The sequence below is a fragment of the Meles meles genome, chromosome 10, assembly GCF_922984935.1.
Source record: "Meles meles chromosome 10, mMelMel3.1 paternal haplotype, whole genome shotgun sequence".
Lineage (NCBI taxonomy): Eukaryota > Metazoa > Chordata > Mammalia > Carnivora > Mustelidae > Meles > Meles meles.
The window spans coordinates 64,363,650-64,390,225 of NC_060075.1; the positions used below are offsets into that span (position 1 = coordinate 64,363,650).

Sequence of the window (26,576 nt, forward strand, 5' to 3'; positions counted from 1 at the left end):
CTACCCAACCTTTTACAGTCCCATTGCTTTTACTGGATACCACTCATTTTTTACAATCATCTTACTGGGTAATCCTATACTAAGAGTTCCCATTATGTAAAATTATTGGAAAACAGATTCTTCCTTTGTAACAAATTTCTGTGGCTTTCAGATCCCAACGATGTAGTGGATGAAGTGGAGAGAGGAAGAGACATGGGGGAGAAGGGGAAAGGGAGGAAAGAAAAAAAAGGTACTTGTTCAGTAGGACATACTTGAATTATATCATTAACAAAGGTCTTCGGTCACTTTTAGTTAAAAGCATGGGGATATATATACATACTGCATACTGTCCTGACTAGTTCTTTTGAGCTAGGTAACTGCTATTAGCAAAAAATTAAACAAGATAAAGTGAAGATAAAGAATCGTTGAACTCAATGTAAACTCTAGTATTTTGAGAAATGTGGAAGAAAAGCAACAGAATTAATGTTTGTTAGGAAACTAAATCTAATCTACACTTACAGAGCTCAAGGAAAGCAATGAATATTGCTCACAGAGAGCAATATTCAAAGAGTTATTCAGTTGGGTAAAAGGGAACAACAGACAGAATACTGACTGAGAAATTTCCCATTAAATTTACATTCCTTTAATTGATACTGCACCTTTTACTTTTTAAAAACGTTTTATTTATTCATTTGAGAGAGAGAGAGAGTGCGCACGTGAGAGGGGAGAAGGTCAAAGGGAGAAGAAGACTCCCCATGGAGCTGGAAGCCCGACGTGGGGACTCGATCCTGGGACCCTGGGATCATGACCTGAGCCGAAGGCAGAGGTTTAACCCATTGAGCCACCCAGGTGCTCCTCAAAGTAATATTTAAATACTACTTGATGCATTTTTTAAAAACATGAGATATTAAGAAATGTTCATGTACCAAATAAATTCTCAAGTTTTTTGTTTTTTAAATAATTGTGTGATTGGGCCCATACCCAAGCACTCCATATCAACACTAACACAGAAAGCCCAATGCCCCAGAAGTTTTACAAACTGTCTTTTGGTAAATTACTTTCTCTTTCTTGACAATGTTTTCATAGATGCAAATAAGCTTTGTACTAGTTTTATGTGGGACAATTTTGTAACTTAAGTCCCACTAGAAATATATCCTCTCAAAGTGAAAAAAAATGTTGATTTTTCTTCTTATTGTTTAATTTTAGAGCAAAAGTGTGAGCTGGGGGAGGGGCAGAAGGGAAGGGAGAGAGAAACTCAAGCAGACTCTACACTAGTGCAGAACTGAGGTGGGGCTGCACTCGACTGACCCTGAGATCATGACCCCAGCAGAGACCAAGAGTCAAATGCTTAACCAACTGAACCAAGGAGGCTCCTAGGCAGGTACTGATGTTTTAGGCCTTTGAATCTATTCATGTTTTGTTTCCTTGTATAAGCAGCTCAAGTAATATACATGCAAAGTGATAATAAAAAGGATACTTTCTGGGTTACATGTATAAATGAGACATATGCATTTACTAAACAAAGATTTCCTGATTTATTAACAGGTCATTTAAGATCAAGGGTTACTAAGATAAAAAAAGAACAGGAAGTGCATAATGGAGAAAGGGATTAACTTTAAAGAATAAACAAGCTGTCCCTTGCAGATATGACAAACTAAATGATTTGTGCATCACAGTTTATATATAACGTAAAGGGGGAAAAGCCATGCTCCTAAAATATTTTTTTTAATTTATTTTGAAAAGAGACTTCTATAATAGAATTCAGTGCTTGGTCACCCTTCCCCTACATTTCTATCCCAACTTTGGTTTCTTTTTTAATGAAAAAAAGGAGTCAGCAAAACAAAATGCCACCATTAAATCATTTTGCAACGTTTTGTGTCAAAAATGTAATGGGAAATGCACACATCAAGGGAAAGGTTACTGTTCTTCCAGAACATCTTTTCACTTGGTTCATGGCTCATCCTTCTACATAACTGTGCAGGCACTACTGATGGTTTTCTTTCTTGGTTTAATGTGGCATTTGAAGGATTATGGCATTTTCAGGAAAGCACACTGCAGTGATTTTAGTGGTTATCTGGCTGAAAGTGATACGGATATTTAGAATAACTGTGCTGTTTATGTGCAATAGTGAAATTCAGCTACCAAGTCATCTCACAATGTCAACTTAATTCTTGATTGTGTATTTTCTTAATTATACATGAGGCAGTCTAGAAAGAGAGACCAGAATTAGAGGAAACTCCTAGATGGGAGCTTGCTGTATGTACAAAGGTATACTATAAAGGTATACTATATACAGCTTTAAATACTATATACAGCTTTAAATCCTACTAAGTGCACTGTAGTAGGAAGAACTAATTCAGAAATTGATCATCTTAAATCACTGCAGTTGAGGATAGCATAATTGCTCCTTGAAACTGTTTCACAAAAAGGATTAAAAAGAATTAAGAATTTTAAAGAATCTTAATTAAAATGAAAAGAAACTATATATCATACACGTAAAACAATCAGGAGATATAAAGAGTAAATATGAAACCTGTTTTAAGTACTTACTTAGGTAACACATTATTTTTGTGTACAATATACTTCAGCCTACTTAAAAGCTCAACCTATCTTTTGTTTTAGAGAATTAAGGAGAGAACAAAAATGTTTCAGATTTCACATTTCCTACTATAAACTATTCCTCACAAACCTACATCTCAATTAGTAAAAAATGTGAAGTGGCTACCTTATAATTAACTCACATTTTGGTAGGCTATGATCTATAAGATGTAATAACCCAATCTGAAATTAGAAAAATATTATGGCTAATAATACATTAAAAATAATACTGTAGGTGAAAGTTTTATGCTTTAAATTTTTCAGAATTCCATACATGTAAATAATTTCTGAATTTCTTCATTGCTATACTATTATAAAATCATAGAATGAAAATTGAAGGGGATTTTCAAATCGATCTAATATGCTGCTCATTTAATGAATGAGATAACAAGTTCCCAAAGAAGTTATCTTCATTCCTCATGGTAACACAGTCTCTTGCTGGCAAAGTCTTACCTAAAATTTCAACTTCTCAATTTTAGCTTTGTGTCTTCCCTACCATTTTTCTTGGCTGGTTATTTAATTAAGTTTTCAAGTAAGACTCACTTTTTGAGTCTATTAAATATTAAATGCACTACCACTGGGGGAAAAAAAAAAGATTTCTTCCTTTCGTAAACAGAATAATTACCATCCTCATTTTCCTTATTAACAGTTTTTCCATATATGCCAACAATATTAATTGGAATATTAAAGTTATACTAATGAAGCATACTGTATCTAGAGAATGTGTGAATAAGATGAAATGAAGGAAAATGAGGTTTGATGGCTTCTCTTCTTTACCCTTAATCATAAAACAGAAGCATAAAATCATGCCTGTTCAGGTACCAGAGTGTTAACTAAAATACACATGCATGGCATACACACACACACACACACACACACACACACACACACTCATACACTTTAATACCTGATCAAGATTTCCCTAGGGTTATGTAATTCTGAGGTTATGTATTTCTGAGATTTAAATCTGACTTTCATATATGCTGATGTAAGAATTAAATTCTCAATGAATGAACAAATTAGTATTTATTTTATAAAGATTCTAAAATCACAATGTCTTATTTGCTAAGCCTAGTAAATTTCAAAGGACTGCAAACTCTATTATCTTATATTGTTCTATTCATTTACATGATCCTTCCTCTCCAAACAAACAACTCACCTCAGATTATAATCAAGAGACTGACTTATATATATATCTGTTGTACAAATATAATTCACAAAATGCAAATATACTATACTTATGATTTTTCTTTTTTCTTTCTTTTTTTCTTTTGCACAACTCATGGTTAATACAGATACACCTCTCTAAAATTTCACATCATTGTGCTGACATATCCAGAAATTGCTTTAATCTACAATTAGTACAATGATGTATGTTGTTCTTATGACAAGACAGAGGGACTTCAAAAGCATTTAGTAAATAGACAGTAGAAGAATAAAGATTATAGCGCCAAAGTCTCAGACAATATGAAAACTATAAAATAAACACATCGGATCATCATAAAAGGGCTGTTACCATTTAACCTGCAACAAACACATTTATCAAAGGCACATTTTATCCAATCAGGGAGGGGAATGTAAATTATACTGAGACTATATAGGATTCAGAGCACAGACTCTAATGCCAGACTGCCTGAATCTGAGTATCAGCTCTACTACTTCCAAAGCTATGCAACTTTTGGGAACTTACTCAGGTTCTCTATGGCTTAGTTTCCTCATCAATTCAATGGAGATAATAATACTCCTTAGCTCACAGGATAAGGATTAAGTGATTAAATATATATGGTACACATTATTTGTTTTATTACAGTTGTTGTTTGCATATATAGAGCATTTACAATTCCCTAACAACTAAGCCAACCCCTATATTTGCATTTTATCTCACTTAATCCTCCAACAACCTAACGGGTAGGTACTAGTGATTACTGCTATTTTACAGATAAGGAAACTAAGCCACACAAACAATACGGGCAGAGTTAATAATAACAAAAACAGGTGTCAAATCCAGCTGAATGGATACAAGTCCTCAAACTAATCATCTGTTACATAATACTGTCCCCAAAATGTAGAAAAATACTGAAATTTAATAAAATTTAGGCTCTTTACATAAATATATCAGGCTACTTTTTAAAATATCCAATGTTAATAAAATACCAAGGTAAAGAAGGACTAAAATGGAATGATTTTTTTATTTCAAGACTCATTTTAGTATATCTTTAATTAGAAGTTCCTTCGTTAAAAAAAAATTCAATCACACTTGTTAAAGATGGTAAAGTATACTTCATTTAGAACTATCACAATAGACATTAGGACCATAGCAACTGGATTTTATAGTGGAAGAGAGAGATGCAGCTCAACTCTGAATAAGCATGCGCAAGTGGGAATTTATGGCCAAGGAAAAGGGTGGAAATCAGTGGATGAAAAATTACTAAGAGGCGACATCAAAAATAAGGGGAGATTCTAGCTAAAACCAACAAAACAGGATTGTTGCAGAAGCTCGCCCTGGTGATCAGACATCCCCTTCGGAGAGGTGGAGGATGAAGAACCTAACCAGATATCTAGGATGGTAAGATATCAAGGGTGCGGGGATTCTGATTGAACTGATTTAGCAGGATAAACAATCTAACCTTACACCTAAAGGAGCTAGCTTAAAAAAAAAAAAAAAAGCCCAAAACCAGTAGAAGGAAGGGAATTAGAAAGATCAGAGCAGAAACAAATGAAATAGAGACCCCCCCCCCAAAAAAATAGTATAATAGATCAATGATACCAGAAGCTGGTTCTTTGAAAAGATATCAAAATTATAAATCTTTGGCCAGACTAATTAAAAAGGGGGGGGGAGGCAAGAGGGAAGACTTAAATAAATAAAATCAGAAATGAAGGAAAAGTAACAACCAACACCACAGAAATACAGGAGGATTATAAAGGGATATTATAAAATATATGCCTACAGATTCAATAACCTAAAAGAAATGGATAAACTACAAAACTGAATCAGGAAGAAATAGAAAATTTGAACAGACTGATTACTAGCAATGAAACTGAATAGGTAATTTAAAAAAGCAAGAACAAAAACAAAAAAACTCCCATCAAGCAAAATTCCAGGACCACATGGCTTTAAAGGTGAATTCTAGCAAACATTTAAAGAAGAGGTAATACCTAGTCTTCTCAAACTATTCCAAAAAATACAGAAGAGGAAGGAAAGTTTCCAAATTTATTCTATGAGGTCAGCAATACCCTGATACCAAACCAGATAAAGACAACAACAACAAAAAGAAAACTACTGGCCAATATCTCTGATAAACATAGATATAAAAATCCTCAACAAAGTATTACCAAACTTTACATTAAAAAAATCAATTACCAGGAAAAAGCGGGATTTATCTCAGGGATAAAAGGGTGGTTCAATATTCGCAAATCAATGTGATACATCACATTAACAAGAGAAAGGATAAAAACTATATGATCATCTCAACAGATAAGGAAAGGCATTTCATAAAGTACAACATCTATTCTTGATAAAAGCTCTCAACAAAGTAGGTTTAGAGGGAACATACCTCAGCATAATAAAGGCCATAATATGAAAAGGCCAAAGCTAACTTCATATTCAATGATAAAAAAGTGAGGGCTTTTCCTCTAAGTGCAGGAACAAGAATGTCCACTCTTGCCATTTCTTCAGCTTAGTACTGGAAGTCCTAGCCACAGCCATCAAGTAAGTAAAAGAAATAAAAGGCATCTAAACTGGTAAAGAAAAAGTAAAACTGTCACTATTTGCATATGATCTGATACTATATATAGAAAACCCTAAAGACTCATAAATGATTTCAGGAAAGTCACAGGATACAAAATTAAATATCAGTTGCATTTCTTAACAATAATAATTATCAGGTGCATTTCTTTAGACTAATAATCAAATAAAAGAGAAATTAACAAAACAATCGCATTTAAAAATTGACAAAAAATAAAATATGGATGAATAATGCAAGGAGGTGTATTCTGAAAACTATAAAACACTGATGAAAGAAATTAAAGACAACACAAACAAATGAAAACATATCCCATGCCCATGGATTAGAAGAACCAATACTGTTTAAAATGTCCATAAGCAATCTCCAGATTTAATGTAACTACTATCGAAACACCAACATTTTTCACAGAACTAGAACAACCAATCCTAAAATTTGTACGGAACCAAAAGACCCCAAAGAGCCAAAGCAATCCTGAGAAAGAAAAACAAAGCTTGAGTATCACAATTACAAAGGTGTATTAATCAAAACAGTACGGTACTGGCACAAAAGCAGACATATAGATCAATGGAACAAAACAGAGCCTAGATATAAACCCAAGCATAAATGGTCAATTAAACTACAAGACTAAGGATATACAATGGAGAAAAGATAGCTTTATTGACAAATGGTGCTGGAAAAATGGGACAACTACATGCAAAAAGAAAACCAAAAACTGAAAAAACAAAAACAACGTACCATTTCCTTACACTATGCACAAAAATAAACTCAAAGCGGATTAAAGACCTAAATATGACACCTGAAACCATAAAACTCCTAAAAGAAAACATAGGCAGTAATTTCTTTTACATCAGCCTTAGCAACATTTTTCTAAATATGTCTCTTCAGGCAAGAAAAACAAAAGCAAAATTAAACCACTGACACTACAACCAAATAAAAAGCTTTTGCACAGAGAGGGAAACCATTAACAAAACCATAAGGCAAACTATGGGATAGGAGACGATATCTGCAACTAATATATCTGAGAAGGGGTGAATATCTAAAATATACAAAGAACTTATACAACTTAACACCAAAGAACTAAATAATCCCACTAAAAAATGGGAAGAGGAACCATTCTTTCAAAGAAGATATTCTAATGGCCAATAGACACATGAAAAGATGCTCAACATCACACATCAAGGAAATGTAGATCAAAACAATGAAATATCATCTCACACCAGTCAAAACAGCTAAAATATAAAGGACAAGAAATAATAAGTACTGGCAAGCACTTGTGGGGGAAAAGGAACCCTCATGCACTGTTGGTGGGAAAGCAAATTGGTGCAGACGTTGTTGAAAACAGTATGGAAGTTCCACAAAACGTTAAAAACTGTACAATCCAGTAATTCCACTATTGGGTACTCACCCAAAGTACTCACTATACAGTATGATCCAGTAATTCCACTATTGGGTACTCACCCAAAGAAAACAAAAGCACCAACTTGAAAAGCTATATGCACCCCTATATTTACTGCAGCATTATTAACAATAGGCAGGATATGGAAGCAAGCCAAGTAAATAAATGTCTACCCACAGATGAATGGATAAAGATGTAGTGTGTGGGTGTATCTGAGTATGAATGAATGAATATGAATATTACTCAGTCATGAAAAGGAATGAGATCTTGCCACTTTCAACAACATGGATAGAACTACCACGGATATGGTACTAAGTGAAATAAGTCAGAGAAAGACAAAAACCATATGATTTCACTCAAACTTGGAATTTAAAAGATAAAACAAATGACAGGACAAAAAAAAAGAGAGAAAACAAAAAAAGCAGACTCTTAAATACAGAGAACAAAATGGTGGTTGCCAGAGAGGAAGTGGGTGGGGAGATAAATGGAACAGATAAAAAGGATTAACAGTACACTCAGTGATGAGCACTGAGTAATTTACAGAACTGTTAAATCATTAGACTGTACACCTGAAACTATTATAATAACACTATATCTTAATTATACTTCAGGAAAAAAATAAATAAAAAGTGGGGCACCTAGGTGGCTCTCAGTCACTTGGGTGTCTGACTCTTGGTTTTGGCTCAGGTCATGATTTCGGAATCATGAGATTGAGCCCCACCTCAGTCTACATGCTCAGTGGGGAGTCTACCTGGGGTTCTCTCCCTCTCCTATGTGCTTCCCCTTGCTCACACTCTCCCTCTCAAATAAATAAGTAAATCTTAAAAAAAAAAAAAGTATTTGCTATTTAACAATGGAAGTAGGTATTATGAATAAACTTATTTTCCTCTCCTCTTTAGATGAAAGAGAGAGACACAGCAACACAACAGCTTCCACTCTAAGAGATTTTTTTTTTCTTGAGACTTAATCAAGAGATATAATCACATTCTACATAGTTACAGAGTAGCCTCGAAAGAGACCCTACTGACAATATGTGTTTCCAGGAGAGCTTGTGAGGGAACATAAACAAATAGCATGGGCTTGGGAATTTGGGAGTATCACATAATCTGTGAATATCAGAGCTACTATGTTAGACTTCAGAGATGATACAGCCTAAGTTCTTCTAAAGTAAGAAAACAGAGATCCACAGAGATGAAATAACTTGCCTAAAATGACAGAACTGGCAAGTGACAAGTATGAAGTAGCTGAGATCTCTCAGTGAAGTATCTCAATCAAAAAAATTTATATAACTACTTTTTCCTTACAACATGTATATACTATTTTTAAGTTTGTTCTTAATAATTAAAAATGCTTATAAATTTTAAAAATAAAACAAAAACTATTTTTTAAAGATTTTATTTATTTATTTATTTGACAGACAGAGATCACAAGTAGGCAGAGAGGCAGGCAGAGAGAGAGGGGGAAGCAGGCTCCCTGCTGAGCAGAGAGCCCAATGCGGGGCTCGATCCCAGGACTCTAGATCATGACCTGAGCCGAAGGCAGAGGCTTTAACCCACTGAGCCACCCAGGCGCCCCAAAACAAAAACTTTTTAAAGAATTGTCTCTACCCTCAAAGAAATTACAAAGTATTTCAATTGTATAAAGCTACGAAGGTGTACAGACCTAACAATGTATCAGCAAATAATTTAGTATTTATTTATTCTGAATTAATTGCCTGTGGCATACTGTATTAGATTATAAAAACCATCACAAAACAATGGAAGGCCAAGACCCTACCTTATCTAATAGAAAAAGTAAAAACAATTCATAGACAATTTTTAAACAAGAGGATGACAGCATGATGTAGGACTGTATATGAGTCCCAAGGGCAACCGAAGCAAGAAAAAGATCACTGTGGAATCATCTAAGTCAGGAAGGGTACATGGAAGAAGTAAACACTGACCTTGTCTTAACAAGAAGAGACTGTGATCCAAAATATTACAAGTAGAAAAGTAAGCAAATAGTTGCAGTGCATATTCAAAAATAATGTACAACTAAAGAAAAGAGGCAACTGACAACTGAGATGAAATTTAAAAATTCCCTGGAAAACCCATCTTATCAAAACAGACACAAAACAAAATAAAAAAAAATTCAATAGTTCTATATTTATTTTAAAAAATGAATTATCAAAAACTGCCCAAGAACTAAAACTGTGGTCCAAATGGTTTCACATAAAAATTAAGTGAAAAAGTATCAATTATAAAGGTAAATGAGAGAGAACACTTTCTAGTGCCTTGTAGAGGGTCAGTATACTCTAAAAACAAAACCTGATAAAGACTTTACAAGAAATTAACAAAAACAATACTTTCATGAATAGAGACACAAAGCCTTTATCAAAATATTAACAAATGAAATCCAAAAACATATATATAAAAGGCAATACCTCATGACCTAGAGGGGCTTATCCCAGGATTGCAAGGTTGGTATAATTTTTTAAGCCTCCTTATGTGGAAGAAGGAGCTAGATTGAAACACTGAAGAAGGAGCTCATGCACCTCTACCAAAATCTCCTTATTGAGGGGTCTTACAGACACTCTACTGACTCAGTGCTTTCTACTTCATAACCCTTGCACCCATCCTCTCCCTTAGTGCCCAGAAACCAACAAAACCTTTTGTTCAGGACTCCCTTAGCAGTGACAATAATGCCCCACTCCCCTCTATGTCTGCATTGATTGATTTGAACTTCACCCAATGCTATTCAGCGGAGAAAACATGGAATATCTGGGGAGCCAGCAACCTTTCCCGTTTGGCCTCTTGTTTATGCACTACAATAAATAAATAAATTTAACTATCCTAACTGACCACCTCAACACCGGGCAGCTCTCCATTTTTGCATTAACAGTTTCAAAAAACTGAATTTAAAAATTATATGATAACATCAAAAAACACTAAATACATGGAAATACATTTAATAAAAGATATATAAGACTTTTATACTGAAAACTACAAAAAACACTGATGAGAAAAAATAAGAGATACCTGAAAATCTGAATAATGTAGAGCTATGTCAAGTTCAAGGATCAGAGCACAATCCTGTTCAACACCCAAAAAACAAATAATCCAATTAAAAATGAGCAGAAGATATGAACAGACATTTCTCTAAAGAAGACATACAGATGGCCAAGACACACAAAGATGCTCAACATCACTTATGATAAGAGAAATGCAAATCAAAACTACAATATCACCTCACATATGTCAGAATGGTTAAAATAAAAAACACAAGAAACAAGCATTGGCAAGAGTGTAGAGAGAAAGGAACCCTCATGAACTGCTGGTGGGAATGTAAGCTATTGCAGCCACTGTGGAACAGTATGGAGGGTACTCAAAAATTTAAAAATAGAACTACCCTATGATCCAGTAATTATACCAGAGTATTTATCCAAAAAATACAAAAACACTACTTCAAAGGGATACATGCATCTTGATGTTTATTGCAGTATTATTTATAATAGTCAAATTACAGAAGCAGTAATTTACATTCATATATATATATCTCATATACATATGATACATAGGGATCCAATTTCACCACATCATCACCAACACTTGCTATTTGTTTTTAAATAGCCATTCTAATGGTTTGAAGTGGTATCTTGCGGTTTTCATTCTAATTTCTCTATTGAGTGATATTAGGATCTTTTCATGTCTTTGTTGGCTGATGTGTATCTTTGTTGGAGAAATGTCTATTCTAAAACTTTGCTAATTTTAATCATGTTTTTTGTTTTGTTTTGTCTTAATGAGTTGCAATTCTTGATGCATTCGTGATTATCAATCCCTTATCAGATATTTGATTTATAAATATTTTCTCCCATTTTGGGGGGCTGCCTTTTCACTCTGTTGATATTGTCCTTTTGATACACAAAAGTTTAATTTTGAAAGAAATCCAACTTATCTATTTTTGTGGTTGTTGTTGCTGCCTGTGCCTTTTATGGTATTATATGCAGGTTTCTTTTTTTGTTTTTTTTTTTCAATGAAAACGGACAAGCATTTCTGACACATATATGAAAATGCAAAGGAACTAGAAGCACAAAATAACTTACTATATAGTAACTTGATTACTATAGTAATCAAGACCATTGGTACTGGCTAGGAATAAATACTTAGCTTAGTGAAATAGAATACAGTTTCAAAAGGACCCACTTTTTTTTTTTAAGATTTTATTTATTTGAGAGAGAAAGAGAATGAGCAATGGGGAGGGGCAGAGGGAGAGAGAGAAAAAGAGAAGCTAAACCCCTGCTGAGCAAGAAGTCTGATGTGGGGCTTGATCCCAGGACCCAGGGATCATGACCTGAGCTGAAGGCAGACGCTTAAGGACTGAGACACCCATGCACTCCAAAACGATCCACATTTAAAAAACCAACTGATTTTTAACAGTGACACCAAAGCAACTTCATGTAGAAAGGCAAGCATTCTCAACAGATGGTGCTGGAAAACTGGAAACCCACATGAAACAATAAACCTTCCTTAACTCTGCCTGAGTTCACAAAAAGTAACTTCAAATGGATCATCTATCTCAATATTGAAGTTAAAGTTACAAAACTTCTGGAAGAAAATTTATGCGATAATCTTTGTAATCTGGACATAGGCAAAGGATTCTTAGATAGGAAACAAAAGCAACAGTCATAAAAGAAAAAGGTACTTAACTGGACTTCAACAAAATTAGTAACTTCTGCTCTTTAAATGATACCATGAAGGAAATGAATAGGCAAGCCATGAATAAGGAGAAGATGTTTGAAAAACATTTATTTATAAAAGGACTTATATCCAAAATATATTTAAAAACTCCTACAACTCAATACTAAACATGTAACCCAATCTTTAAAAAAATGGGCAAAAGAATTAGTTCTCAAAGAAAGACACACAAATAGCCAGAGTACATGAAAATGTGCTCAATATCCCTATATCTACATATGTATCTTTATATATCTATAACTATATCTAATTTACATTACTCTGATCAGAGTAAATTAAAACCACAGTGGGATTCCCTCACATACCTATTAAAACAGCAGATATCAAATAAAAACTAAACATATTATTTATATGAAATTCTACAAGAGGGAAAACTAACGCAAGGTCAAAAAGAATAGCAAAATGGGTGCATTTGAAAAGAATGACTGACTGGGAAAGGGCACAGCTTCTTGGAATTAATGAAAATGTTCCAGATCTTATTAGAAATGGGGGTTATATGAGTGCATACTTTTCAGGAAAGTCATCAATTTATTCACTTAATACTTTTGCATTTCACTGTATATAACTTACTACCACCCTCCCAACACACACTAGTGAACAGAGCAGATTTACTTTTTGTAGTTGTTTGGGTTGGCAATTCTGAAACTACTTCCTGTATATTCTAAACTCAAGCAGGGAACTATTGAACATGATACTTTTAAATAAAGTTTAATAAATGGAAACAATATGAAACTTTAAGTTTGTTTCATTATTTCATTATTACTTTAGAATTTACAATTTAGGGACATTGAATTTTTGTCTATGTAGTTGACACAGTCTAGATTTTAAAACACTGAAACAAAACATGTATGATTTAGTTTCTATTTAGGGATAGCCATTTTTTTACTTTTAATTTTTTGTTACCTACATCCAAATAACTAAGATTGAAATACAGTTGTATTTCATCAAAACATCTACTTTTAAAAATATATCAGCAAGGATATTATCTTTTAAAGCTTTTTTTCCTACTTATCTTAGTAATAAGGGAAATAAAAATATCTTTGTAAACCAACAATCAGACTGATTTCTTAATGCAGCTTCCTATAAAGTGTGTAAGCCACTAACCACCATGATTGGTGGGGGTTGGGAGGAGTAGTTCTAGTAACTTGGAGGGAGAACATAAATCTTTACAAGGTTAAGCTTAAAAGAGACTATGGCCTTCAAGATGGTTATACTTTCAAGAGAGAAAAGCCAAGTTAAACATATACCAAAAAGAATAGCAGACAAACTTGAAGAAAGAGGTACATCACAAAGTTGTCAGGGTGACATGAGAGGATACATTTTTACCACACATATCTGAAAGAAATAATTAAAATTCAAGCTTTGGAAGTAGTCCTTCAGAATAAAGTAATTTTATGGTACTAACTAACCACTGACTCAGGAATATAAGACAAAACAAAGTAAAACAAAAATGTAAAACCTATCCTTGAAACTGCTGGTAGAGGCAAGGAATAAAAACAAGCTTATCCAGAAATGTCTTTGTACAGAGAAATGTCTGTTTTTCATACATTTGAAAGTTACTAGAAGACATAAATCATTTTAAAACTTGTAGTTATTTCTAGGTTTTAATTTATAATTATCCAAATAATCCAAACACCACCACTTACAATCATGATATTCCTACAAAAGTATGGAAATTTTATCATTAAGAATGATTATTATGTGATTAACTACAAACAGTAAACTAACAAGTGCGTAATCAAAACAAAAAACTCATTCTATTTAAGAAATCTACCAACTGCAATTTTGACTGTTTTTTAAAAAATAATATTAGGTTTCATTTTTTAAGTATTTTTTAAAATATATTTATTTATTTTAGAGAGAGTGCATTGCGCGGGTTGGGGGCAAGGAGCAGAGGGAGAGGGAGAAAAAAACTCAACCGGCATAACACAGGGCTCAATCTCATGAACCGTGAAATCAGGACCTAAGCCGAAACCAAGTCAGATAATCAACCATCGGGGCACCCCTCATTTTTTAAAGTAATTTAAAACAATCCATTTTTAGTGATCTGATGTTCTATGAGCATAGTTAACAAGTTATAACTAATCTTAGCTTTACTCTCTAGTCTAATAAAACCTTTGCAAGAAAACATCCGTTCAACTATGACACAGGTACTCTAGTAAGACTCCAATACATGTTAGAACAAAATGGGTAATTTAAGAAAAAAAAAAACCTGAGTAATCAGAGACTAATATTTGAAATAAAAATCTGATAAATATGAATTTTTGCAGGTGCTCCTAACAGGTTATAATACAATCAAATCTAGTTAGGAGAGAAGCACTCAGATGCCAGATATTTAAAATGTGAAATAAGTAAAAGTAATAACGATATTGTTGAGAGACCAAACATTCTAATCTTATGGTTCAGTATCTATATAATTTGCCATATGCTCAAATAAGGAGGAGAATATAGTAAGCATTTGATAGTGTGGACTTAGCTATAAAAGTAAAATAGCTTCATAGATCATTTCCTACACTCAAAGCTTTTGAGTAATGGCCACAATACAAAATAAAATTAAAGATACTATTCATGGAAACAAATAGATTCCAGGGTTTTTAGTTTTAGGAAACCTTTTTTCTCTCTCCTATCTCCCATTAAATATTAAGATGTACACAGTTAAGCTAAAATTTAAGGTCTAAAAGTTGGTCTTATTCTAAATCTGATAGCCTGATAAAGACTTAGAAGAAAGGCATACCGACATCTAAAAATCTATCTTCTGCAAATCAAATATGATTTCCTAAAGGAGAGGGATCACTTCATTTCTGTTTGTTACACTGATGTATCAACTAACTAATCTCAGATCTGTAGGGCCTATTTCCTTACCTAATACACAGAAAAAATTCATCCCCTTTTTTTTAGTGACACAAAAGCAATTTTCCTTTATTAAGCCTTCTAAACATCTTCATCAAATACTTATATTTAATGACCAATTTGTTCTAGGAATAAATTATAACAGTAAAAGTTTTCTTTATTAATTCAGCCAATAATGATCAGTCATTATTTATATGAAGTAGTCATTCATTTACCAAGCACTTACTGAGTATTAATTATTCCAGGAACTGTGGAAACAAAAACCAATAAATAATATATCTCTACATGGCCATAACTATCTCAAAAAAAGAACATCCATCACAGAGAGATAAATACCTAAATAGACTTCACAATTCCAAAACAGAGTTTCAATCTGGCCTTTAGCATTAAGAAATACACATTTTTAATTGGAAATTTCCCACACAATTTTGATTTAAATTTTAAAAGCAGATGGCAAAATGGAAGCACTGTTTTTAAAAAATGTGTAAGATACTGTAAACCATCTTCCTCTTTAGGACCTTGATCATTGTCAGATTTCCCATGTCTAGTGAAAATAGTGGAGTCTAATCATTTTAAGGAACATGTCTCAACAAACTCAACAAAAACAAGTCATGCACATTCTCTGAAAGGCAAAAATAAGCATGTATTATTACTAAAACATATTTACCAATTGGAACCCTTATTTCAGAACCTCATATATGTGTCCTTTGTATTACTAAACAATACCACTACTACTACCCTACTATTTTATATGGAAAAATACTTATCGCTCATTTAAGTCCCTAATGGAACAGAGTATAAGTTTGATCATGTATAATAAAGGGAAAAACTGAGACACAGAAATGCTAAATTACTTGCAAAAGACCTGAGAAAAACTTAGAGGCAAACCAAAAATAATAGTTGGAACCTAGTATCACAGTTAACGGATTAAGTGAACTCAATTTCCCAACGATATTAAAAAATTACACATGTAAATTCACATATACACATATACAAATAAAGGAAAAAGCCAGGAAAATAATTAAGAAGGAATTTGTTATATAGCCTGAATTACATAGAGAAGTGTGGTTTCAAAATCAAAGCTGCTAAACCTGAGTCATATCAGTTCAAAGGAACTTGAGAAAATATAGTATATTCAGTAAAATAGTAATTAAATTACCACCCAAGAAGTTTAATTTTATAATAGAACCTAACAGACATACATAATAAGTATAATGTGTCTCTGACTAAGCACTGAAATATATCTTTAGGAAAAATAAAGTCTAATTTAAAATGTCTTAAAATGAAAAGATAAAAAATAGCATGTGTATGTAATACTTAAGATGCAATCATAAAAGTGCAGAATTTTGTGCGGTGGGGTGATTTGGAAACAATAATGGTGCCAATTACAAAATAAAAGAGATGTTAGGGGAAATGGCCAATATTAACTTATAAGATTACCTTTTAAGCACATGAAATTCTACATTAAAAAAAAATTCTTCTTTAATCCAAGAGCAATCGTGCTTATATTGAATATGTACTTTGTTTTTAACAGAAGAGTCACATTATAACCATAAAACATTTTATGGCACTGCTTTATTCAGCTTATTTTATCCAGCTTATTTTATCCTCAAAAACATTAACATATAATATTTATAAAAACATTTAATTCCCTCTTCATAACCTCTTTAAAACCTTTGCAGAAAATCTGTAATGTTATCTTCTTAACAAGGCAAAACCAAGGAAAACTTTGTATATTCATCATTTCTAGAGTAACAAAAATATCTTTACCTTCCAGAAGACTATCCACAAAATCCCAGACACTGGCATGTTATAATAATGCAATTAGGAATGAAAATTTTATGACAGAAATTAATTAAATGATAGGAAAGGCCAATATTACTTTTAAAATCTCACCAAGAATCGAAGAAAGATTGTATCTACTTTTTTTAAATGACAACTAAAATATGATGTGTTGGAGATACTCTTGTTATAAAGTGGTTTTTAATTAGCAATAATCGCACCTCGGATAAACCTCATTGGCTACGATACTGCCACTGTGCAAAGCTTATAAAGTGGTTTTTAAAATTAAAATTGAACTTATGTCTGAGGTTCTTTCAAATATATGACCAAGCAGATAAAATAAATAGAAACCTGGTAAAAATGTATAGGTCCTATAGCAAAAATGTCATGAATCAGCTTCCTATCTTGAAAAAATAAATAAGAGGATTGATATTTACATAGTTTCAAATAACTAAAGAGAGAATAACCAGTTCTCTAAGTTTTTAACTAGTTTCAAATTGATCATGTCCCACGATGCAACCGTCAACCCCAAGGGGATTTCCTTTAGACTGAATTTTTTTTCATTATATAAGACTGCTTTACTGGTTTTTTTTTCTTTTATTTAGTTTTATTGTTTTATGCATTCTATCATGTTATGCTTATGGTTGGGATTTCTTTTTTTTACATAAAGAAAATTATAGTATGGACAGAATTATACATGTGTATCTTTGGATACAGGAACTACTCTATCCTAAATTTAAGTGAGTTTTGTTTCCAGGAGAGCCCTCATGACATTGTATATGTACTACTTCAGAGAACACTGACCAAACATGATAGACCTTCTTAACTTTAAGGAAGCACTTTAATTTCTTCACTGGAATGTTTATTTTCTCCTCATTTTCTTTAATGATAGTATTTAAAAACCTCTAAAATTTAAATTTAAAACTGCATATATTTATGGAATTAAAACAAATAGAAATTAGATTTCTAATGACAAATAGATGACATCATTTTGGAAGCAAATATTTAACATCACTTAACAGTTCTAATATATGTTTTAAAAACTCACTTTTATTTAATTTCTGTGCCCTCAGTTAATTTCACAGGGCTTCATCAAAAGACAATTTTTTAAAGAAATCAGAAATTGTTTCCTTAAGACACAAAAAGACTCTTTGTGTCACTGTCCTTTGAAAGAATGATACTACTTTTAAATTAGATCTCCTTTTGCTCACCCACTTTACCCACTCCTTCATCTCACCCAAGGCTTTGAGTAATTTCTTCATCTCAGCAAAAGAGGCAAAGGCTAAAATTAGCAGTCTCTGGACCCTCAGGAATAGCCACTGTGCAACATCAGCTGAGATTCCTGATTAGCATTATGTCTGATAAAAAAAAAAAAAAAAAGGTACCAAAGCAAAACAAAGAAACAAAGAAGAAAACAAAACAAAAAAGCAAAATCTATCTAGGCCATCTTTTCACCTTTCTTTATTTCATGAGAGAAGCATTTAACACATTCATTTTGATAAGTGGTAAGGAAGTGCTAATGAAGCTCTTATCATTGAAAAAGAATCTGTCTTATTATCACTAATAAACTTCAACTTTTATAACATGTAACAACTTAGTAATTTTATTGTTTTATGAAATCTTCATACAAGGTGTTTAGATCAAATTTTTTTTTGCCCTCTATACAGAGCATTACCAACTGCTCTTACTAAGAGAAAATTGTTTCTTGTGTTCAAAATCCAGATTATCACTCTTAATTACACCTCAAGCCAGAAAATAGCCATGCACATGAAACCTGTTTCTGAACTACTATTTCCACTAAGATTTTAAGAAAGGTCCTATATTGTAATTTTTCCCCCATTATATCTGTGATGAGAAAATATGAAGATGGAACTTTAATCCCCTAAAACAAAGTCTCAGCATCCAATTTACCTGACAAGATTTTCATTGTCTCCAGTTCCCTTGCAAGTTGCACATTCAGTTCGCAAATCTTCAGCCTTAGGCTTCTTTTGTAACACAGACTGCCTCTGCCTTCTCTCTCTAGGAATTCTTTCCTGCCATACAAGGGAAAACAAAACAAAACATAAAAATCAGGAGATGGGGAAAAAAGAAATAATTTAAGCAAGAAAGTTTCTCAAAGTTTAGGTTGTGTAAAAATGCTTAACTTATTCCAACCTCATGTTTTTCTTCCTCAGGAATGAAGCTTCGCTTTCGTCCTCTGGTTCTCTAAGAAAAAAAAAAAATTCCACAAAAATATCTAATGTTTAATTTAATAATAAAAATAAATATTCTCTGTTAAATGTTACTGCTTAAGTTAAGCACTTGGAAAATTAGTATTTCTAATTAATACTGTATTGCTCTAGTGCACTGTTACAATTTATGTCACAAGAGATAAAAACATGACAAATTAAATGCACTTTATAAGCACTTTACTTTTAAATTACACAACAATCTGGTAAGAAAAATAAATTCTTCAAAATCAACTGGAATGACTTCTCAATACTTCACACATGTCACACAACTATGATTCATCCAGAGCATTTAAACCTTCAGAACTTACATGACTTTTATAGCCGAAATGCTAACCCTGGGCTCATACTACTAATACTCCTGTGTGTGTGCAGAGTACATACGTGTTTGTATAACATAACGAATCAATTTTTAACTGCCATCAAAAAGTGGGAGTAAAAGATCTCAGATGTCCCCAAATCCTAGATGAAATAAAACTAACTAAAACTCAGGTTCCATGCCAAGAATGGAGCTTACTTAAAAAAATAAAAATAATTAAAAAAAGAAAAAGAAAAAAAGTAACTAAAACATGGTATAAATGACTTATTTTAAACTTAATTAGTTGAAATTTTATATCCTCTATTTCAGAACACATTTACCATTAGAATGATGACCTCTAAATGTTAAAAGTAATTACAATAATAGTACTGCATCCAATATGTTCAAAATCTCTACCCACATTGCTCAGCCTCTTGTAGATTTATAAGCCCCATGTGCAGACCATAGTTCTTTAGAGACTGAAAGAGAAAGAAGGCACCATTCCCAAAAATTCTTTTGTCTGACTGCTAATATCAAGGAACATTCCCAAATTAGAATAGGTACCAAATAATCCTTAACAGAACTGATATCCAGTATAAGAACCCTCATGTTTTCTTAAATTACTGTCATCTCAATTCTTCAAAATACTGACTCCTTTGTTATTTATTATCATGGCTAGTTGCATACTGTTTAACCTGGCCAAAGATAACCAACAGTTAACTAAATTAGTCATTCAAAAGAAGTAATTTTATAAACAATGTATTCATTTACATTTGTATTGCTAGTCAGTATGTTCTAATTACATTATGGAATAAGTTAGAAAAAGTAAGACTATACCAGGAAAAGGCTTTAAATGCAGGCCCTATATATGTCTATTCTTACTTCTAAAAAACAGCACTGAGCCTTGGTCCCCAAAATACCAACATAGCTCCTAAGCACTGGCATGCCCTGGGAGCTTGTCAGAAATGTCGAAGCTCATGCTCACTTCACCACACTGAATCAGAATCTGCCTTTTAACAAGATCTGCAAGTAAATTGTACATATATTAAAGTCTGAGAACATCAGTGTAGAACAGGACTTAATATTGACAACACTTATACAAGTTCTACCTAAAACCTTGAAGTTTTAGTTTTATTTATTTTATTTTATTTTATAATAAGAAGTTAAGTTCTTAATATATTCATTCATCCTCCCCTTCCGTGACATTCCTGTCCTTTATACTTCACCTTCTGTCCTCCAAAACAATTCACTGTAAATCTGGTAAGAACCATGTCATATTCATCTTTCTAGACCCAATTAATCTTAAAACAATATGTATTAGATAAAAGCTCAATAAATTTGTTTTAATAAAATAAGTGGTTAGATCAAAACATAAATAATTATACTAGATAATGCAAATGATAAAACAGCTGACAAAATGGATAAATTATTATTCCCTTCTCCAGGAATCTATTTTTAAATTTGCATAATTTATGCACATGGGCATTTCAATGAACTGATCCAAATAACCACTACCAAATGGAAAATATTGGGGGCACCCAGCTGGCTCAGTTGGAAGACTGTGACTCTTGATCTCACAGTCATTAGTTCGAGCCCCATGCTGGATGCAGAGGTTACTTAAATAAATAAAACTTTATAAAAAAAAAAAAGGGAAAATACTGAAATGACTCCTTTCAGTTCTACAAACATCTAAGAATGCTCATGAAGCCTCACACATTTCCATACTTCTCTTCATTCAACCCATCTTTAGGTAATGAAGTAGCAATTCAGTTTACTACTTTAGTAATAAACTACTACTTGTAGTTGGGTTTTTTGTTTTTTTTTTTTCATAGAAGCCAACTATTGATAGTTTTTTAAAATTATAGAATCATTGAATTAATTTTTGAAGTACATGTATATTTATTTTTGAACTACTTTATCTAGTAGCAAACTATTACTAATTTTGAATCATCTAATCATTGAATTAATTTTTGAAATACACATGAATCCTCTAAGTTCATGTTTTCAATTCTTTTGAAGATATGAAATAATTTACCATTTATTTTGGGGGAGGGAAGGGACAGAAAGACAGGAGAAAGGAGGGAGAGAGAAAATCTTTTTTTAAAAAAATATTTTATTTATTTATTTGACACAGAGAGAAAGATCACAAGTAGGCAGAAAAGCAGGTAGAGAGAAAGGGGGAAGCAGGCTCCCTGCCCAGCAGAGAGCCTGATGCAGGGCTCAAAACCCAGGACCCTGAGATCATGACCTGAGCCCAAGGCAGAGGCTTAACCCACTGAGCCACCCAGGTGCTCAGAGAGAGAAAATCTTAATCTTAAGAAAGCTCTATGCCTAGCAAGTAGCTTGACATGGGATGGGGCTCAATCTCACAAACCTGAGATCATGACTTGAGCTGAAATCACAACCCTGAGCTTAAGTGACTGAGCCACTCAGGTGCCCCCAATAATTTACCACTTCTTTAAATTTTATTTTTTTAAATTTTATTTATTTACCTAACAGAGAGAGAGATCACAAGTAGGTGGGGGAGAGGGGGGGAAGCAGGCTCCCCGCTGAGCATTTCTTGTTATACTTTAAGCCTTTAAACCTCTGGTATGATTTCATTATTGGAAGTTTTTAGTATCCATACTGTTATTAGTATCATAGAACATAACGCCAATAAGTGATACTATCACACAATGATGTAGTCACATTTCTCTATAAATTTCTTCTATGTATATGTCTTATTAAAGTGCTATTCTTTTTAAAGATTTTATTTATTTATTTGTCAAAGAGAGAGAGCACAGGCAGACAGAGCAGCAGGCAGAGGCAGAGGGAGAACCAGGCTCTCTGCCGAGCAAGGAGCCAGATGTAGGACTCGATCCCAGGACGCTGGGATCACGACCTGAGCCAAAGGCAGCCACTTAACCAAATGAGCAACAGGTGTCCCTAAAGTGCTATTTTTAAAGTGAATATATTTATAATATATAAAATAGTAACTTTAAATTAAGTACACTAATTATCAAATGTAATCACTGATGTATTCCTGTGGTAATTTTAAACAACTAAACAATTTCCAGCCAGAAAAACAGAGGTGTTACAAGCAATATGAAATTATAGCACCTCAGAGCTCTGAAAAAGCAGCCCAAGGAAGTGACCTAATTATCACACAGCTGGTAACTGACAGAAGTAAACTGCAAACCCAGGTATCTCGACTCTGATTCCAGTGATTTTTCTTGCCTGCCAAATCCAAGGTTAACAGTATAATCCAAGCAGAAATGAGTAAAATTATTACGAGAAGGCAAATCTCTTATTCTGATTTGAATACTTAATGAACTGTAACATTGTGATGTCTAAAGGAAGAATTCATCTATTTTGAAACAAGTAGAGACTTTTACCCATGAAAAGGAGTCCTCAATACCTTAAATTGACACTATATTCCACCCAATTTGGTACTCTATATAGTACAATGACTAACATGATCCATTACCAAAGTAAATTACAGCAAGCGTCTTTGGCACTTATCACACCATTAATATTAAAGGAAAGGAAAGGAAAGGAAGAAAGAAAAAGAAGGGAGGGAGAGAGCGAAGGAGGGAGGGAGGGAGAAGGAGGGAAAGAAGAAGAGAAAACAAGAGAAAAGAAAAGAAAAAGAAAAGAGAAAACAGGCTTTAATCCAAACACAACTTTTTATAAATATCAAGTCCTCCAACCAGGAAAATACTGACAGTTCTGGGTTTTCTCTTTCTTTCTTTCTTTCTTTCTTTTTTCCTTTTCCCTACCTTTAATAAAGTGGCAGCAGCTTTAAGTATAAGAATTCATGACTGCGGGGCGCCTGGGTGGCTCAGTGGGTTAAAGCCTCTGCCTTCAGCTCAGGTCATGATCCCAGAGTCCTGGGATCGAGCCCCACATCGGGCTCTCTGCTCTGCGGGGAGCCTGCTTCCTCCTCTCTCTCTGCCTGCCTCTCTGCCTAGTTGTGATTTCTCTCTGTCAAATAAATAAAAAAAAAAAAAAAAAAAAAAAAAGAATTCATGACTGCCTACAATCACAAGAGACAAGATATCTTAAACATGGTGTCCCTGAAAGAATCAGAAAATGTTAAGAGGAATTAAAGGCAGAGAAATGATGCAAAAAGGAATAGCAAAAACATGTTTGGCTAATCTAATTCAACTATCCAAAAGCCTGCCCCATCTTAGAAATATAGAAGTATTCATAAGTGGGTGGTCATTTCATGATATACATTGAAGCTGACACTATTTTAGAAGCAAAAAATAAAGAAAGAAAAAGCAAGCAAGCAAGCAAGCAGCCGAGTAAAAATAGCATGTGGAAAAAGGAAGAATTGTATTTATCAAGTATATGCTTTAGAACTTAACACAGACATATTACCTCAAAATTCCAAATCACTGAGGGTTCAATTGCAAGTTGTGCTTTCTTTTGTAATTATCAAGGTATTAAGAGTAAATGAAAGTTTGAAACTCACCCCAAAACTTGATGTATGTCTATTGTTTTTCTGTGTTGCTATTTTGTAAGAATTTTATTTGCGTAAGGAATAAGGACATTCTGAGTTGCATAGATCACCTGGCTCTTTATCTGCCTATGGTAGATTTTCTTGAAAACAGAAGGTCATAAGATATCCACAAAGAGAGTAGCATGGTATTACAGACAATATATGTAACTTAAAAAGGAATAAATATTTTTAGCTACTAAGCATCATTTCAATAGTTTATTCATCTGAAACAAACAATTAAATGTTTCAATAACTTCACTCATTTGGACTAGAAAACCTGTGACAAATTTTAATTAATTCTTCAGTGCTGGGGTTATTTTAATGTTACATGCATGATGATTTTCCCAAGGTTAGAATGATTCATTTGACAAATGAACTAAATTTAAAACTAAAAAACAGTGCCTCAACATCTTTGATATCACTAAGATGGGTTTCCCATATTCACTGTGTATTGCTTTCTCTAAATTTAAGATGGATCTTTTTTATGACAGTTAATAAACTATATGTGGTTAGCAGAAACATAGAATGCCTGCCTGTGTAATTTCTATACAAAAAAAGACAAAATGCTCATGAACAGAATTCCAAATTCAATGTTAATTAGGACAATTAGGTCAAGCCTTGAAAACCTGTGAAGCTAAAATTCAGATTTATGCCGAGGAATAAATGCCAACAGCTGTGCGGCAGTTACATAAAAATCCTACAGTGTAACTTGTTTTTAATTTTTCAACGTTATATAACATAAAATTCCTAAAAAAAACAAGTAAATGTTTTCCAATTATAAAAAAATATATTGAACACACTCATATATTAAAGCTCATAAAATATTTAAAATAAAATGTTATACATATAAACAAGGTGTGAATAAAGCACCATCTGTTTCTATTGGCTACTGGCATATAACAGATGGAATGGTGATCACCAAAAGAGAGTGTTTTCCTTTCTTGTCAACTGGCTGTAGAGTTTATTTTTTATCTAATTTAATTTATATTAACAGGGTTAGGAAAATATGCTGAAGAATAAAATCATGACCAACTTTTCTTAACACTCTAAATTAAAATAACCACAAGCCTAAAAGTAAAAAACAAATTATACATTTTACATATTAATAAATATTCCTATAAAACCCTTCTCACAAATAATGGTATATTCGAAATAAGTAACATCCTGAAGCTCTGCCTATTCTGTTTTCCTTATTCCACACTCCAGGAAGTAAATAAAATGATAGATTTCCAAGAGGCAAAGGCACAGCAGGAGCCTTTAGGCTCTGAATAGGATTATTTGAGCTAAGGATACCCATAGTAAATCTCTTCTAAGTGAGCCAAAGTGAGTTAGTCCAGTTCACCACAAAAATTTTTGCCAGGATCTATAGATCTTTTAAGGATCTATAACAAACAGAGGTTACATAATCTGTTTAGTACTTCAGAGGTCACTTTGAGTCTAATAACAGACTATAATTCTGATATCTAAAGACTCCATGTATAACTTTCTTCCCAGAACTCCAATAATTTAATTTAAAAAGTATAAAGATAACAAGTTAAGAAACAGTAACCTTTAGTCATTTCAATAGGGCTGAGTCCAAACATTTCTATGTTTTCACTAAACTAGAACCAAAAATTATACACACACACAGACATACACATACACACAAAACATACTCTAGTTTCTCGAAGTCTCAGAGGATTTAGGTTCTGACTTTGTTAAATAGGCCTCTATTTTGCATGTGTAAAATTAGTTTACAAACAAATGTAATGGAAGTAAACTCTTAGGATATTTGATTATCTCTCAAATTAAGAATGCCACTTGGAACAGGCTATTGACTTAATACTGTTAAGTTAGATGGAAAACAGTTTAACCACGTGTTTAAGCCTTTTTTCGAAGTAATGACCTATAACAACAGGTGCATCCTGAAAAGACAATATGGTTTTAGTCAAAGCTGCTAAAAGCATTTTGACTTTTTATTGCATTTATTTTCCAAAAAGGGAGATCTGTAACACAAAATAAAATGTATGAGATAGGAAAAAAGATGTACAACTTCAAAGAGAGTAGAAGATGATGCATGTGTATAAAAGACTATGAGAAGATAGGTTCCAGTAAGTCCTTTGGCACTTGTATAAAAGATGAAAAGTCACTAGATAACAAAATGTAAAGAAAACGAAAAGAAAATCTGAAAGCTTTCAAGTTACATTAAAGTCATTAGAAAATATGCCAAAAAGTACAAACATCAATTTTAAAGTAACTTCAAAAGGGACACAGGTAAGCTAATTTATATTTTCTTCAAAAGTAATTACTTGCATAAAAGCAAGTGAAAAGTTTCCAAAGAAAAAATAATGCAGAGAAAATGTCTAAATAACAGATATTTACACAAAAGTATCCCGGGCTGCCTTTAAGTAATTCTATAGTTTTGCCAATGAAATATGATGAATATATAAAGTGAAAAGGACCAATTTCCTTCCTAACAATAAGGAGCTAGAAAAAAGACTCTT

The 26,576-nt window shown here is 32.9% G+C and overlaps 1 protein-coding gene and 1 pseudogene across 6 annotated transcripts in view; both read right to left on the reverse strand.

Annotated features, from left to right (window-relative positions):
- PHF14 (PHD finger protein 14) overlaps positions 1-26,576 on the reverse strand; it is a 206,284-nt gene that overhangs the window by 94,963 nt on the left and 84,745 nt on the right. For 5 of the 6 annotated variants that reach the window (XM_046020322.1, XM_046020321.1, XM_046020326.1 and 2 more), the window contains exons 15-16: positions 19,239-19,289; positions 18,996-19,117 (exon numbers count right to left, since the gene is read on the reverse strand). In XM_046020322.1, the coding sequence (XP_045876278.1) occupies positions 18,996-19,117; positions 19,239-19,289 (173 nt within the window). Of the gene's footprint in view, positions 1-18,103; positions 18,443-18,995; positions 19,118-19,238; positions 19,290-26,576 lie in introns of those variants that run through there. The other variant, XM_046020324.1, reaches the window with a different exon arrangement.
- On the reverse strand, positions 17,183-17,350 carry LOC123952340 (annotated as a pseudogene).